Raw genomic sequence first — 13,020 nt, 5'->3', positions numbered from 1 at the left:
AGTCATTCAAGGCTTTGTTCATCCAAATCCCCAGAAATTACTGCACTGCACATCAGACACTCAGTGACAGCTTGTTTCTCTCTGCTCTTCTCAGGTTTTCTGTCACTGAGGTAAAATTATCCTATGCTCCCTTAAGCAGATGCAGAAGGACCTTCTGCCTACAGAACAGTAACGTCCTTAAGCAACTTTGATGTCATATATGTATAAGTAACACATAAGATAAGGAGCACATAAATATACATGTACATGCCCTCTATAATTAAAGGAACATGTCCATACGCAAAACATTTTTATGTTGTGCCAAATGATGAATTCTACCCTGAGGTAATGAGTCAGGTAAAACATTAACATAAGTTTGATGGTATATCTCAAATTCTGAACAAAATTGCATTTCTATCAGAAGTTTGGGAGAATGGCTTGAAGTTTTCACTTAATTAAAAACATTACTCACTACTGGGCTCAGTAAAGTCTTCTGTCCCAAGCACTGCCTACAATCATCATGACCCTGTATGCACAATGAATGACAAATAATTCATGTGATATCATTGATACTGAGCGTCATTACCATCAAACATGGTTTTGCTCCTATTCCAAACAAGTATGGCTAAACCTACCATCACTCATGCTGGCAGGCTCAGGAGAGCCAAAGGATGAGGATCAAACTCCATCAGAGGCTGACTATATTCTCATTGTGTGGAAAGGAAGTACATTTAGGAGGCAAATAGGGCAACTCACATTGTTATCACGTCAGCTATCCTGTGAACAAGCCGCAGGTTGTTTCTACTACTTTTTATCAGTTTTATTCATCAGGCTGAAATCTAGCCCTTCCCTCACGTTTCCTTCCAAAATAATTTTTAAAATCCCATTTCCCCTAAATTTCTTATCAATATATATATATATATACACACCTCTTCAGAAAGCAGGTCACACGCAGGTCACCTTTAATTCAGTACCTCCCATTGATTTTAATGGTTGCAAGATCAGGATCCCAGAAAGTAATGTGTTTGAGCTATCAGGGTCAGTGAATGCTTTCCTCCCTGTCTTCCCCATGCTAACAGCAAATATCTATAATAGCAAGTAACGGGTAAACTGATAATTTGCTACTGGGAAGCTGACAGACTTCTAATATATAACTGAAGTCCTGTGAGGAGAAGCTGAGGGAGCTTGAGTTGTTTAGCCTGGAAAAGAGGAGGCTCAGGGGAGACCTCATCACTCTCTACAACTACCTGACAGGAGGTTGTAGCCAGGTGGGGGTTGGTCTCTTCTCCCAGGCAAGCAGCAGTAGGACAAGAGGGCACAGTCTTAAGCTCTGACAGGTGAAGTTTAGGTTGGATATTAGGAAGAAATTCTTTACAGAGAGAGTAATCAGACATTGGAATGGGCTGCCCAGGGAGGTGGTGGATTCACTGTCCCTGGAGGTTTTTAAGATGAGACTGGATGTAGCACTTAGTGCCATGGTCTAGTAACCACAGCGGTGTTGGATCAAGGGTTGGACTTGATGATCTTGGAGGTCTTTTCCAACCCGTTTGATTCTATGATTCTATGAATTAGAGAATGATTATAAAACACTCCTAGTTCACTTCTGCTCTCTTATAACTTCCAATTCTTCCCTCTTGGTGTTTTCCCTTCCAGAAATTCAATAGAGCCAACACTTAGTACAAGCTTCATGTGCTTCCCTTAGGCACTTCCACTGAAACCAAGTGTGTCAGATTCTCTCCTCCAATGTAGGGAGCATCCATTGCCATCACTACACAGTAAATGAAACAACATTGCTTTCCTGCCTCCTCTGCCAGAATCAGTTTCCTTACTGCAATGTTTTACAGTGCTGGCACATACCAGGATTTGTAAGAATGTATCAAATACTTGAGCTGACAGCAAACTGGTTTGATGCCTCTCTGCAAACACAGTGAACCAAAGCTGGCTCTGGACTCACCTTTTACCGATGAGGCTACAATGGTTGTCCCTGAGCAACAGGGGACCTCCATGATATGCATTAATTCTAAACCGACATTTTTCAACAACACTAAAGATAAACATTACCAAGCACATCACTTCTGAGCTGAGTACAGAAAATAATTTACAGGAGTCACTTCTATACTTAGTTCTTGTTTCATTATGGTTATTACCAAACTGAATTGGCACAGGGTGACTTCGCACATCACCAGGATGCTGTAGAACTGTGTGCATGAAGAAAACAGCTGCTGCTGAAGTTTCCCACCAGAGCTGCCCCCTACATCCAAGTAATGCACTCCTAGATGATCAGTCAAATGTTGTCCATGGAGCTGCAGGTGCCAAATCCACTCGATCATTGCTCATATCTGACCATGATCAACTCAGATTGCAGGAACAGCTTTCAGAGCTGTGAAAAATCATCTACGAAAATTTGCTTTGGACTGAAGTGATTTAGATTATGTATCAAAGCCTGTTAGCCATTCTCCTCAAAAACTAAAGATGAAAAATTAACCTGGGCTGTGATGAAATCTAATACTCCATAGGTGAATTACTTTATCTAAAAGCTCCAAAGAAGACGGAACCCTTTTTTTTTTTCTTGCTAGATGCTATACAAATGCAGAAAGAAGAAAATAAACTGAAGGGTTTCTAGCTTAGTTTTAAATAAGATACTTTAAAGAAGCTTTACAAATAAAGGAACTAAGAAAGAAGGATGAAGCTAAGGGAGTACCTGATCCCAAACGCTTGCTGTGAGCACAACAGGAAATTTTTGAATTGCCTTTTATTTCAACCCACACTACCACGTCTCACTTTCTAAGGCAGGAGGAAAGGGTCCACCTTGAAGAAACCTGTCACTGCCCGAGGACACAGTGGTGGGTAGGAAGAGGACAGGTACAGCTGTAATAACCCCAGTAGCAGGAGAAGCAGCCTGGCAGCACTCAGCTGTAGGACTGTGAATAATAATAAAAGTTCAAAAAGTCTGTATGGCTTTCACTGTGCAAAATAAGCACAGAAGTGACACAAGAAGGGACTGATGAATGGATAGACAAAGTAATCATATTTATTAAATAAAGAAAACCTGCTGATGGAGCAAAAGGCAGATAGAGAGAGATGAAACTCAACATAACTGAGGGGTAAGAAAACACAGGAATAAATAACTCCTTAAGGGCTTTTTTGTGCAAGACAGACAAATGAATAAAATGGATCTCTATGGGTATGTGGGATGATGATTATGCATTTCCCATGGACAATATTGGGAAGAGATGTCTAAAAAGGAGCAAAGACCAGAAGCTTCCCAGGCAAACAGCAGAATGGAAGAAGGGGCAAGGAACCCCACAAGGATACTGGTGGAGGTAGCCCCTGTGGCCCCGCTGCCAGGCACGGGATGCTGCTGCAAAAGCATGACAGAGAGAGACAGGCAGACAGGAGGGAGGAGAGTCCAGAAGGGGCTGGAAGTGGGGATCAAACATGAGCTGGAGGCAGGGAGGAGGGAGAGAACTCAGGGGAGCTCTGCCTGCTCAGGAAGGCTGCACAGCGTCTTAGCAGAGCAAAGGGGCTGAGTAGTGACAGGATGATGACCTGACACTGTAGGATTTTGGAAAGAGCGGAAGGATGCAGTACTTGCAAAATAATATGCGTGTATAATTTAAGCAAACTCATGAGTTTTTGGTACACTGTTATTCAAACATCTCAGCTGCATCAAGTTTAGACACAGCATCCCATTTATCTTGGCACAACTCAAATCCCCAAATTACCTCTGTCTTTTCAACCTCCTCACAAGAACTTTACTTCGAGCTTTGTTAAAACATGAAGTAGCCAAGAAACTGCTTTACAAACAAATACCAGCCTAGGAGAAGGCTTAACCCTGGGGCAGGGTGCGGGGGCAGCCCGGTGGGCAGGACTGCAGAGCTGCCTCCAGCTGCCACTGCCCTGTGGCACCCACTCCTTCTTTCACTACTGGAAAGCTGGTGCAACATATGCAATTCTCAGCTATGCTGGGAAGTCCTGAGAACATGCTAAATACATACTGATTAGAATATCTTGTGCCATTTACTCAATATTGTGAGCTCCCCTCTCCAGCCCAAATTTAACCATTCTGGAATAAATACTGCTAAGGGGAAGGTGATGACCTCGGTCTCTCACACAGACAGCAAAGGGCACAGTGCTGCTTTCCACACAGTGACCCTGCTTTTCATCACTTTCATGTCATGTGAGTGGCAAAGGCAGCTAAGTCAGAGGTGTTTCCTGGTGTTTCCCTCTGCTCTCCCTCTCTGCCCAGAGTTTCCTCCCATTCAATGGAGACTGGCTCATTTCGCTTTGTAAAACTGGGGCAGAAGAAGAAAATGGTGACAGGGAGCACGTGTTAACAATGAGAAAACACCAGCTACTAACATGGTTCACCCACCAGTCTGTTTGAACCACAGCAAGCCCTGAAAATGAGGCAGGGGTTTATTTTTAACATCTGTGTCAGATCTCTTTGCCTTTTAAAGAGTGACATGAGGCTGCTCAGGCCCCTTATCTGCTCAGTGGCACTTCAGTGAGCTGTTCCAGTGGCTGTCTCTGCAGCTGTGCCCAGGAGACTGAAAGCTGGAGTGTCCCTCCACTGCCTCAGCAAGTGCCGTTCATTCTGCTGAAGTGATCCACTAAGAAATACACAGACAAGGAAATACAGCATATTGCAGACTGTAAGGAAGAGCCTCACAATGTCCACATGGAAACACACCAAGTTTCCCTTCTATTTCTTTGGGCTCAAGAGAGTACAGAGAATATTAAGTATATTAAGCATAAAACTTACAAAGTAAGTTTTAAAATAAGAAAGTAATAAAAAAGGATTTTATTTCCTCAATAAAATATCCTTAGGCTAGGAGACCCTATGTAGGAGTCAAAAGAAAATTTTAATCCTCTCGTTCAAACTGCCACACAAACTGTGATGAAAGGATGCAACTCTGGGAAATAAAGAACTTGCTGATCATATTAATCCTTCATCTTCCATTCAGCTTCCTACACCGGTATCCTGTTTCCTTTTTAACAGCCAACAATGCTCCTCTATTTCCTTATGTGATCCCCCATAATGCTATCATGTCAAACTTAAAAGCAACACTTCTCAGTCACTAAATGAATCCTGTAATTTTTGTTAAAGATTATTGAAGAGCTCTGACATCTATCTGCAAATAGTGACACCATACACCCTAAAAGCCTGTTTTCTGGTTCATCATGGAATGGCTGCTTTGCACAGAGACCCTGCAATCCTTTTGGTTCAGTCAGACTGAACCTGCTCTTGACAGTGACCACGGGTGCAGCTGTGGGACAGGGACCCTGAAGCCCACCTCTGAGTGCCATGGACTGCATGTAACAACACTTTTTGCATTTCTATTGTGTATCTTTTTATATAGCAGACAAAAAAATTACTTAGTAAGACAGTGCTTTACAACCGAAAGGTGTCAACCATTATATAACCACATTTTCCAAAACAGAGAAGCTAGTGCAAGCTAAACTTGGTATTTTACTGAAGAAAGGACAGCTACAGGGAAGAATTTTGCTTTGCTTCAGAAAATTCTACAGTAGTGGTTTGTAGTTAACTACTCTGAAGGCTCCAGCATAGCACAATTCTTTAACAAGATCAAATCAGTGAAGCAGTTGTTTTAGATACACTGACACTTGTGAGGGTTTAAAGAACTCAAAACTAAAATAGTTCCAAGTACCTGAGGGTTCCCCTGGTAGTACTTCTGAAAAGGACATACTAGGTCAAAAGCCCTTGAGGGGCTTTTTGTCTCAGGCAAAGTGAGCAAGACCAGTATAATTCGTGCAGAGCTGTACAAATATGCCTGGTTAAATAAATAAAATTCAGGTCACCTGCATACATCAACTCAGGGCTAGATGACCCATGCCTCCATTACTTTACAACTAATACAATTATCACCAACACAATTAGTCTTACCTTATTGTAGTACTGCACCTGAACCGAGTGCCACTGCCCATCACTGACCCCTCCCAGAATGAGCGGTGCCACTGTAGTAGTTGTCTCCCCTGGAAAAACAGGAAGAAGTTAAAAATAAGTCACCATCACTGCAAGAAACATGGAGAGACTCTCGTTGGGTGCAGGGTGCAGCCACCTTGCTTCATCATGGAGGAATTTAGGGTTTTGTCCTGCGAGACAGTAAACATCCCCAATTTCACAGAGTTATTCTGGTGCACAAATACCAGCTTCTGGCACATTTGGGTGAATGATGTTATTTTTTATCATGCTTCTGCAGAGCACAGTAGGTAGATACAGCTATTGATAAAAAATATAGGAGGAAATGAGGAATGAGGAAAAAATGTGCATGAATTTTTTTGCATTTCTGCCAAAAGCAGTTTTTTTTAATATGATGAGCATTGTGATGGGATCTTTTGTCAAGGAAGGGAAGCCTACTCCTTCACAGAGCTGCAAAAGTGAAATCCAAAAGTACTCTAATATAAAACCCATGGTAACCTTGGTCCCAGCAAAATTTTACCAGTGATTAATGAAATTATTGGCAGCCTTTCAGTATTTAAATTTGAAAGCAAGTCTTTGCAATTGGAAAGCTGAAGCTTTTAAGACAGGACTGAGTCAGCAGAGCCAGCTCAGTAACCAGGCATATCTGTTTCGAGGTAGCAGCAAAATAAACATTCATGTCGAAAGTACATAATAGGCCAGGCACAGAGAAAGGATTGCTAACTTTTGACTTTTTTTTTCCTTTCTCTTTCTTTGGTGTTTTTTTGTTTTGTTTTGTTTTGTTTTTTGGTGTTTGTTTTTTTTTTAACAGTAAGCTAACAAAGTTCATAGTATTGTTGAGCTTAAAATATACTTTCTCTCTATTTGCAACAAATACCTGTGTGAAGTATTACTCCTGCATCCCCTACTCTCCTTTAACCCTCATCTTATATATTTCTTTTATTTAAACAACACATTTTCAGCTTAGCATGTATGACATCCTGCTGTGATGGATTTTGTCATTTAGTGATAAAAAATCTGTGCTAATAATCAGGCTTTTTATTCAGCTATCAAGTTTCTGCATAAGGAAGTTCACCGTTCTGCAATCCTTTTGCTTTGTTTTCTGAGAAGAAGTTGTTGCGACAGGTAAAACAGTCAGATCAGGTGTCCAAAACTTGTACTGTTCGTTAAAAGCCACTTAAAACTATAAAACATAAGCCATTCTCCTTCCAAAGAAAATACCATTTGTAACATACAGGACCAGACCTGTTTGCAGGTGCAGCAGTGCAAATCTAAATTTAGTTTCATATATTTTAAAGGAGTTGCTCTGCATTTAAATGCATATAAGTGCAAGCAGAATTTATTTTTTTCCCCATTCATCCTCAGGGTACCTTCCAAGCAATTTGGTTCAAGTTTAGACAGGTGGAGCAGAGCGACAGAAGAAAGCACATCTCTCTGACTGCAGCATGTTATTTCATTACACTAATCCATTCAAAAACCTGCCTTAAAATCTAATTTGGACAACTCCAAGGTAATAAAGGGGAAATGAAACCAGATACCTTCAACCCAAAGGGCCCAAGTATGCACTTAAGCATCACTGGTAAATCAGTGGGGTCACACAGGATTCACCATGGGGTCTGAGGGAAGCAGCCAACACTGTTAGTGAGTTTGCAACACCAGCATGGACTGCGCCTTCGCTTCTATGGCTTTACTGCTTGCAATATCTCACATTCCACAAAAATAAAACAGGAATTGACTTGAGCCCACACGTCTATCCTGAATACAGATAGTGGGAAATAGCAGGATTATTTCCTGAATTATGTGCCAGTACAGAGGCACAAACATCTCACTTGATCTATATCTTACTCCACTTGACTTACAGGACAACAGCCCTTCTCAGATATTTGTTTCTGTCTCAATGGAAAACTACCCTAAACCTGTGACAACTAGAGGTTGTCTGCACTGCTGAGCTTTCATAAAGTCATCAAAGCCTGGCCACTGAATGCACAGGTCTGCTTTTGGGCTGAAGCAGGAATGCCAGAGGTCCACTGAGAGGGACTTCAACCTACTGCCATCCTAGGAGTGATTCCTGATGGCTTCAATGAGCTTTGACCACACTGCACAGCAGCATGATACCAGCTTCCCCTGAGATCCCTTGTCATGGCAATTAGCACAGCTGGGCATGAAGTTTTGGATGAAACTTGGGCTTTTTAACTTGAGAAGCAGCCCTCTGTTGAGGCTGGAGTGGTCAGGGTTTGCTCTGATCACACTTTTGTCAGGAAGAACTTGGCTACTGCCAGGGCTGGTTTTCTGGAGGAAATCTCTACCCTAGGAGAAGGCTATGGTGACAGAGATATGTGCCACCCTGAGCTTTGCTTGTTGGCCTTCCCCTCTCTCTTCTCCTACAAGCACTGGAAGACACTGTTAGTCCTAGTGCATAAACACAGCGAATGCCAAAGCCTCCATTTCTTGTTTCCTAGCCCACCACAGCAATGAGTGGGCAGCTAAGTTCTAAATTCGTTGTTGTTTATGATTTCTTCCAAGAGGAGGTGTTTCTGCAGTGCAGAAATGCATTCCAGTGACAGCAGTACTCCTCAGCAATCCCTAATGAATGGCAGGCAGTTTTCACTTTGCTAGCTTTTCCTTTGGCTCGTGTGGACTCTTTAGATAACATTTATGCACCTACGTTTCATTGATGGTGTAGTATAAAAATGCATAAACACACAACATTTATCACACTGTGATAAAACGAAGTCTCATTTAAGCAAACATTAGCTTGGAGGCCAACATTCAGGCTAGTGCCAATCTTTTATAGTAGTCATAAACTCTGGCTTTTATAACTGATATGTTGACAAGCTCCTGCCTACAACAGCAAATGTAACCACCACAAACCGCTACAATCTGGAGTACTTTACAACACCTGGCATCAGTTGCTCACTGTGCAATATCAGCCAGTAAATTAATGAGGCAGCAAACAGCCATATAAAATCACTGAAGTGCATTTCCAAATGGCTTGAGAGGATCTCCTGACCACAGGCAGAAACGCTCGACTCAAGCAAGACCTCACCTGCAGAGAAGGTGAGCTGGATCTGCTCCTCAATGATCTCCAAGGCAATGAAGTCATGCTTCTCATTGAAACGCCCATTGTAGAGGAGGAGAGCGTTCCTCTCCCTGGTTGCAAACCTAGAACACAGAGACGTGGGGTTAGTTCATGCTTAACGGCTTATGGATTAAAGACTGACGGTCAAGTCACCCAGGAGAAAGATGGCATTGTGTTCAGCAGATAAACGAGCCTTTGAATATCTCTTCAGACAGAAAATTGTAAAATTGAGGAGTTGGCAACGGGATAAGTCTACTTTTTCACAATCAACAAGGCAAGCAAGATGGAAATTAGAGAAATCTACTCTTCAGAGATCTGCTATGGATGCTGACCCTCACAAGGGCTAAAATTAGGCAGACACAAGATGCAGCGTCGGTATCTGACCCTTGACAAACAGTAGCACTTACTACACTCTGCAAACAATCCGAAAGCTAGAAAGCATTTTCACATCAAAGGGGGGATACTTGCTGACTGCTTGCTGTCTACAGGGTACAAGGAGAGTCATCAACTGATTAAAAAAAACCTGATGGGGAGGCAAGGGAAAAGAAAGATAAGAGTTACTTTAATAACACCATGTAGACAATCAGGGTTCATCAATTAACAGGTCAGCCAATTGGAGGAGGGAAAATAAACACTTAAATGATTCCACTAAATCAGCACAAATAGGTGGGGTTTGGTTTTATATTTCACACCTATCTTGCAGAAAAAGGGCACACTCCACTTTTAATAAAGCCTGTTTGGGAGTTTTTTGTCAACACAGAACATTTTTTGCAAATTTCTCCATGTCGTATTTTATAATTTTTAATTGAATCCTAATATCTCTGGAGAGTTGCACACAGCTTTCATCTACTTAGAAATGCAAAAAATATTATTACACTTTACATAAACATTTTTACAAAGATTAATATTAGATAAAGAGAGAAAAAGAGAGAAACCATGGGAATTTCTTGTGTTTCCCAATGGCAGTGTAATCTGATTTTGTATCTTGAACTTCAGGAAATATGCCTGATTTAAATTAACCCACTTTTCCTACTAATGAATCAAATGCTGAGCACAGCTAATGAAAACTGTCTTCCATGGACAGAAGAAATTGTTCTTATACCTGTCATGTCCCATCTACTAGCAAGACTCTCATGTGATGCAACAAAACCTGCATTCAGAGAATGTGAAAGAAGCGGTATTTGGTTTCAAAACCAAAGAATATTTTTTAACAAAAGTTGTTTGTCAGATGTGTATGTTGTGGATCACACTGAGTAGAGACCTTTCAGAATTTGAGCTACATGGAAATGGGAAATTTTATTTATGGATTTTTTAATATCTTTGAAGGACAATTAATTGTTCTGGTTCAGAAAACAGAAGTCAAAATTTTGACATTTCCAGTAAAATACAAATTTCAAAGAATATGTATTATAGTCCATCAAAATATTATATGACTGTTTTGATTACTTTTAATCGGTTTTTCTATACATGTTTATTTCTAAATTTGTTTAACATAATACAGAATAATATTATACAAGTAGAAGGCAAACTAAATTAATTATGACAATACCATTGAAATACTTCAGTATTATCAAAACATGGATTTAGTTTTCACTTTTCACCATCAAACATTTCATCCAAAGGAATACAGTTCCTGTAAAACATTTCCCAAGACTATATTTTTCCAGGGATAACTGCTTCATCAAAATATTTTGACCAGAGCTATCCAGAATATATATTAGCAAAGGAAATGGGAATAATATTATTCTTATAATATTATATTGGGAATTATATGTTTCTTCAGTGGGCAGAAAGATTTAATCTGATTAGCAAAAACAGGAACCTTAGGTCTGTTTGAATATATTTTTCTCATATGATTACAATTCTCTATCATAATTTTAAGTGTTTGTTAAACTATTCAATTATTAAGCTATTTTGTATATTTCTTTACTCCTTGGTCAGTTCCATCTTTTGTATCATACTCATAGTTAAAGCACTACTGCCTTTGAACTTGTTTGGTTATCACTAACTGTGGGTAAGATACTGTTTTTTAATAGAAGGGATATTTTTAATCTCATGATATAGGAAACAAAAGACACTTCCTTAGAGAATTTTGAATAAACAATGAGAAAACGTCCCAACTGACAGTGTCTCTTGGAGAGAAGGAGTAGTAAGTGTTGGAATTAAGCAAGGAAAATGTACAATGTTGGGAGCAGAAAGACATACCTGGTCAGTTACATAAATACTTAAAAAAAAAAATCACATTTTAGGTACGAGACTGAAAAATGCAAACATCCTGCTCTTTGTCAGAAATGGGTCATGAGTCAGTTAAGGCTGAGGGAAGACAGACACCTTGGGATTTTACCAGTGTTCCCAAATCACAAAATATATATAGACAAATCATCATCTAGTCAAACTGCTAATTCTTGCTTATCCTCACATAATGTTTTCCACTTGCACTGAATGATAATAAAAGCCAAAGAGATAACAAGTGTAAATAAAAGTGAACTTCTGGTATGTAAAGCTAAATGGGTTGCTATTCTAGACAGTGTGGGATAAACTCCATGATGGTCTAGACTTCTTATAATCATATTCAGTGGACTAAGTGGTGTTTACCTCATGACTAAATATTCCATTGTGGTTCTAAAGGCGGTGAAGAAACCCTGGTGTAAGCCCTATCTTGGTACAGTAGTTTGCTATTGCTCAATAACAGAGCATTTGAGTCACTTTAACTTGAAGTACCCTAAACATCAAAGATCTCTTCCTGAAAGCCTGAAAAATGACACCTCATGGCTGAGGGGACAAGTCAAGGGTAGTGGAGGCAATTCATGCTGGCAGCTAGCCCAGACCGCTCCTTTGTTTGCACTCACTGTACAGTCTGACAAGTCCAACAGAGCCTTTTGCTCTGTTTTTTTGCTAAGTTTTTCCGTGTACTTAGCTCTGATGCTCTAAAACAATCTTCATGGGCACAATTCTCCCTTACCTTGGCTCATGTGCAAACCATGTCTGTGCTTTCTGATTTAACCAAAATATCAAGATTCCATAAAGTTTCAGGTTTTAGGATTAAGGCAGAAAAAAGATAAAATGATAGAATCATAAAATGATAGAATGGGTTGGAAGGGACCTTAAAGACCATCTAGTTTCAACCAGGTGTCCTTGGGCAGGGACACCTTCCACTAGACCCGGTTACTCAAAGTCCCATCCAACCTGGTCTTGAATGCTTCCAGGAATAGGGTATTACTTACCTATATTAAAAGAAGCATTACATGGGGAGTCTCTCTGGCATCTTAGTTCAGGAAAGTAAACTATGCTAAAGGACAGAACTGAAAAATATGCTGGAAAGAAGCGGCCTGACAGATGTAAAACAGATGTAAAACAACTGGGTGCTGGATGGGACACATACCTGAAGGTGTCCTCCCTGAGCACTTTACTTTCTCTGGACAGACACACAAACACGTCTGTCCTTGCAGCTGCTGTTGTACCTCTTAACAAATCCCCAGCCCTGCCCTTTGGGGTCAGGACTAACACATTTCGTGCTGTTTACTCACAGTCAACTGTGAGGGAAAACCAAAGGTCAATCCTGACCAGCTAAACCATGGGAAAGCTGCAAACACACCCCCTCCCCAGAGAAGAGGCATGTGTGCACCTGGAGCTCTGGCTCCACACCAGGCAAGCCCTAGGCCTGACCCAAGAAGTCTTCTCCAGAAGAGGGGAGGGAGAACCCTAGTCCATGCAGTGTGGCTGGTATCATTGCTACCCCTTGCCTCCCTGAGCACCCTCAGGGGAAAAGTGACAGACAGGTCAGAAGAAGACTGCTCAACATGGGCGTACAGGGCAGATGGGACGGGGATGAGACTTCTTGTGCCTGGCAGCCAGGATGGGACCAGAAGCAGGACTTGGGTGTGAAGGTCAGGAGGAGCAAGGCGAGGAGCTGGATCAGTGGGGGTTGTCACAAGCCCAAGGCTGGGAACCAACCGAGAGCAAGGAGCTGAGGAGGACCAGCCTGTGCTCAGCCGTGACCTGACACGCCCAGGTCCTC

The 13,020-nt window shown here is 41.2% G+C and overlaps 1 protein-coding gene across 5 annotated transcripts in view; it reads right to left on the bottom strand.

The window, feature by feature from the left end:
- The window catches only part of CELSR1 (cadherin EGF LAG seven-pass G-type receptor 1), a 168,077-nt gene that overhangs the window by 65,607 nt on the left and 89,450 nt on the right, over positions 1 to 13,020 (bottom strand). For all 5 annotated transcript variants that reach the window (XM_018068021.3, XM_018068018.3, XM_018068017.3 and 2 more), the window contains exons 4-5: positions 8,970 to 9,085; positions 5,888 to 5,976 (exon numbers count right to left, since the gene is read on the bottom strand). In XM_018068021.3, coding sequence (XP_017923510.1) covers positions 5,888 to 5,976; positions 8,970 to 9,085 — 205 coding nt within the window. The remainder of the gene's footprint in view (positions 1 to 5,887; positions 5,977 to 8,969; positions 9,086 to 13,020) is intronic.

Source organism: Manacus vitellinus, unplaced genomic scaffold, assembly GCF_001715985.3.
Source record: "Manacus vitellinus isolate BGI_N305 unplaced genomic scaffold, ASM171598v3 scaffold_13_pilon, whole genome shotgun sequence".
NCBI lineage: Eukaryota > Metazoa > Chordata > Aves > Passeriformes > Pipridae > Manacus > Manacus vitellinus.
Note: the sequence above shows the minus strand (reverse complement) of the source record. Positions and strands in the feature narration are given on the sequence as shown.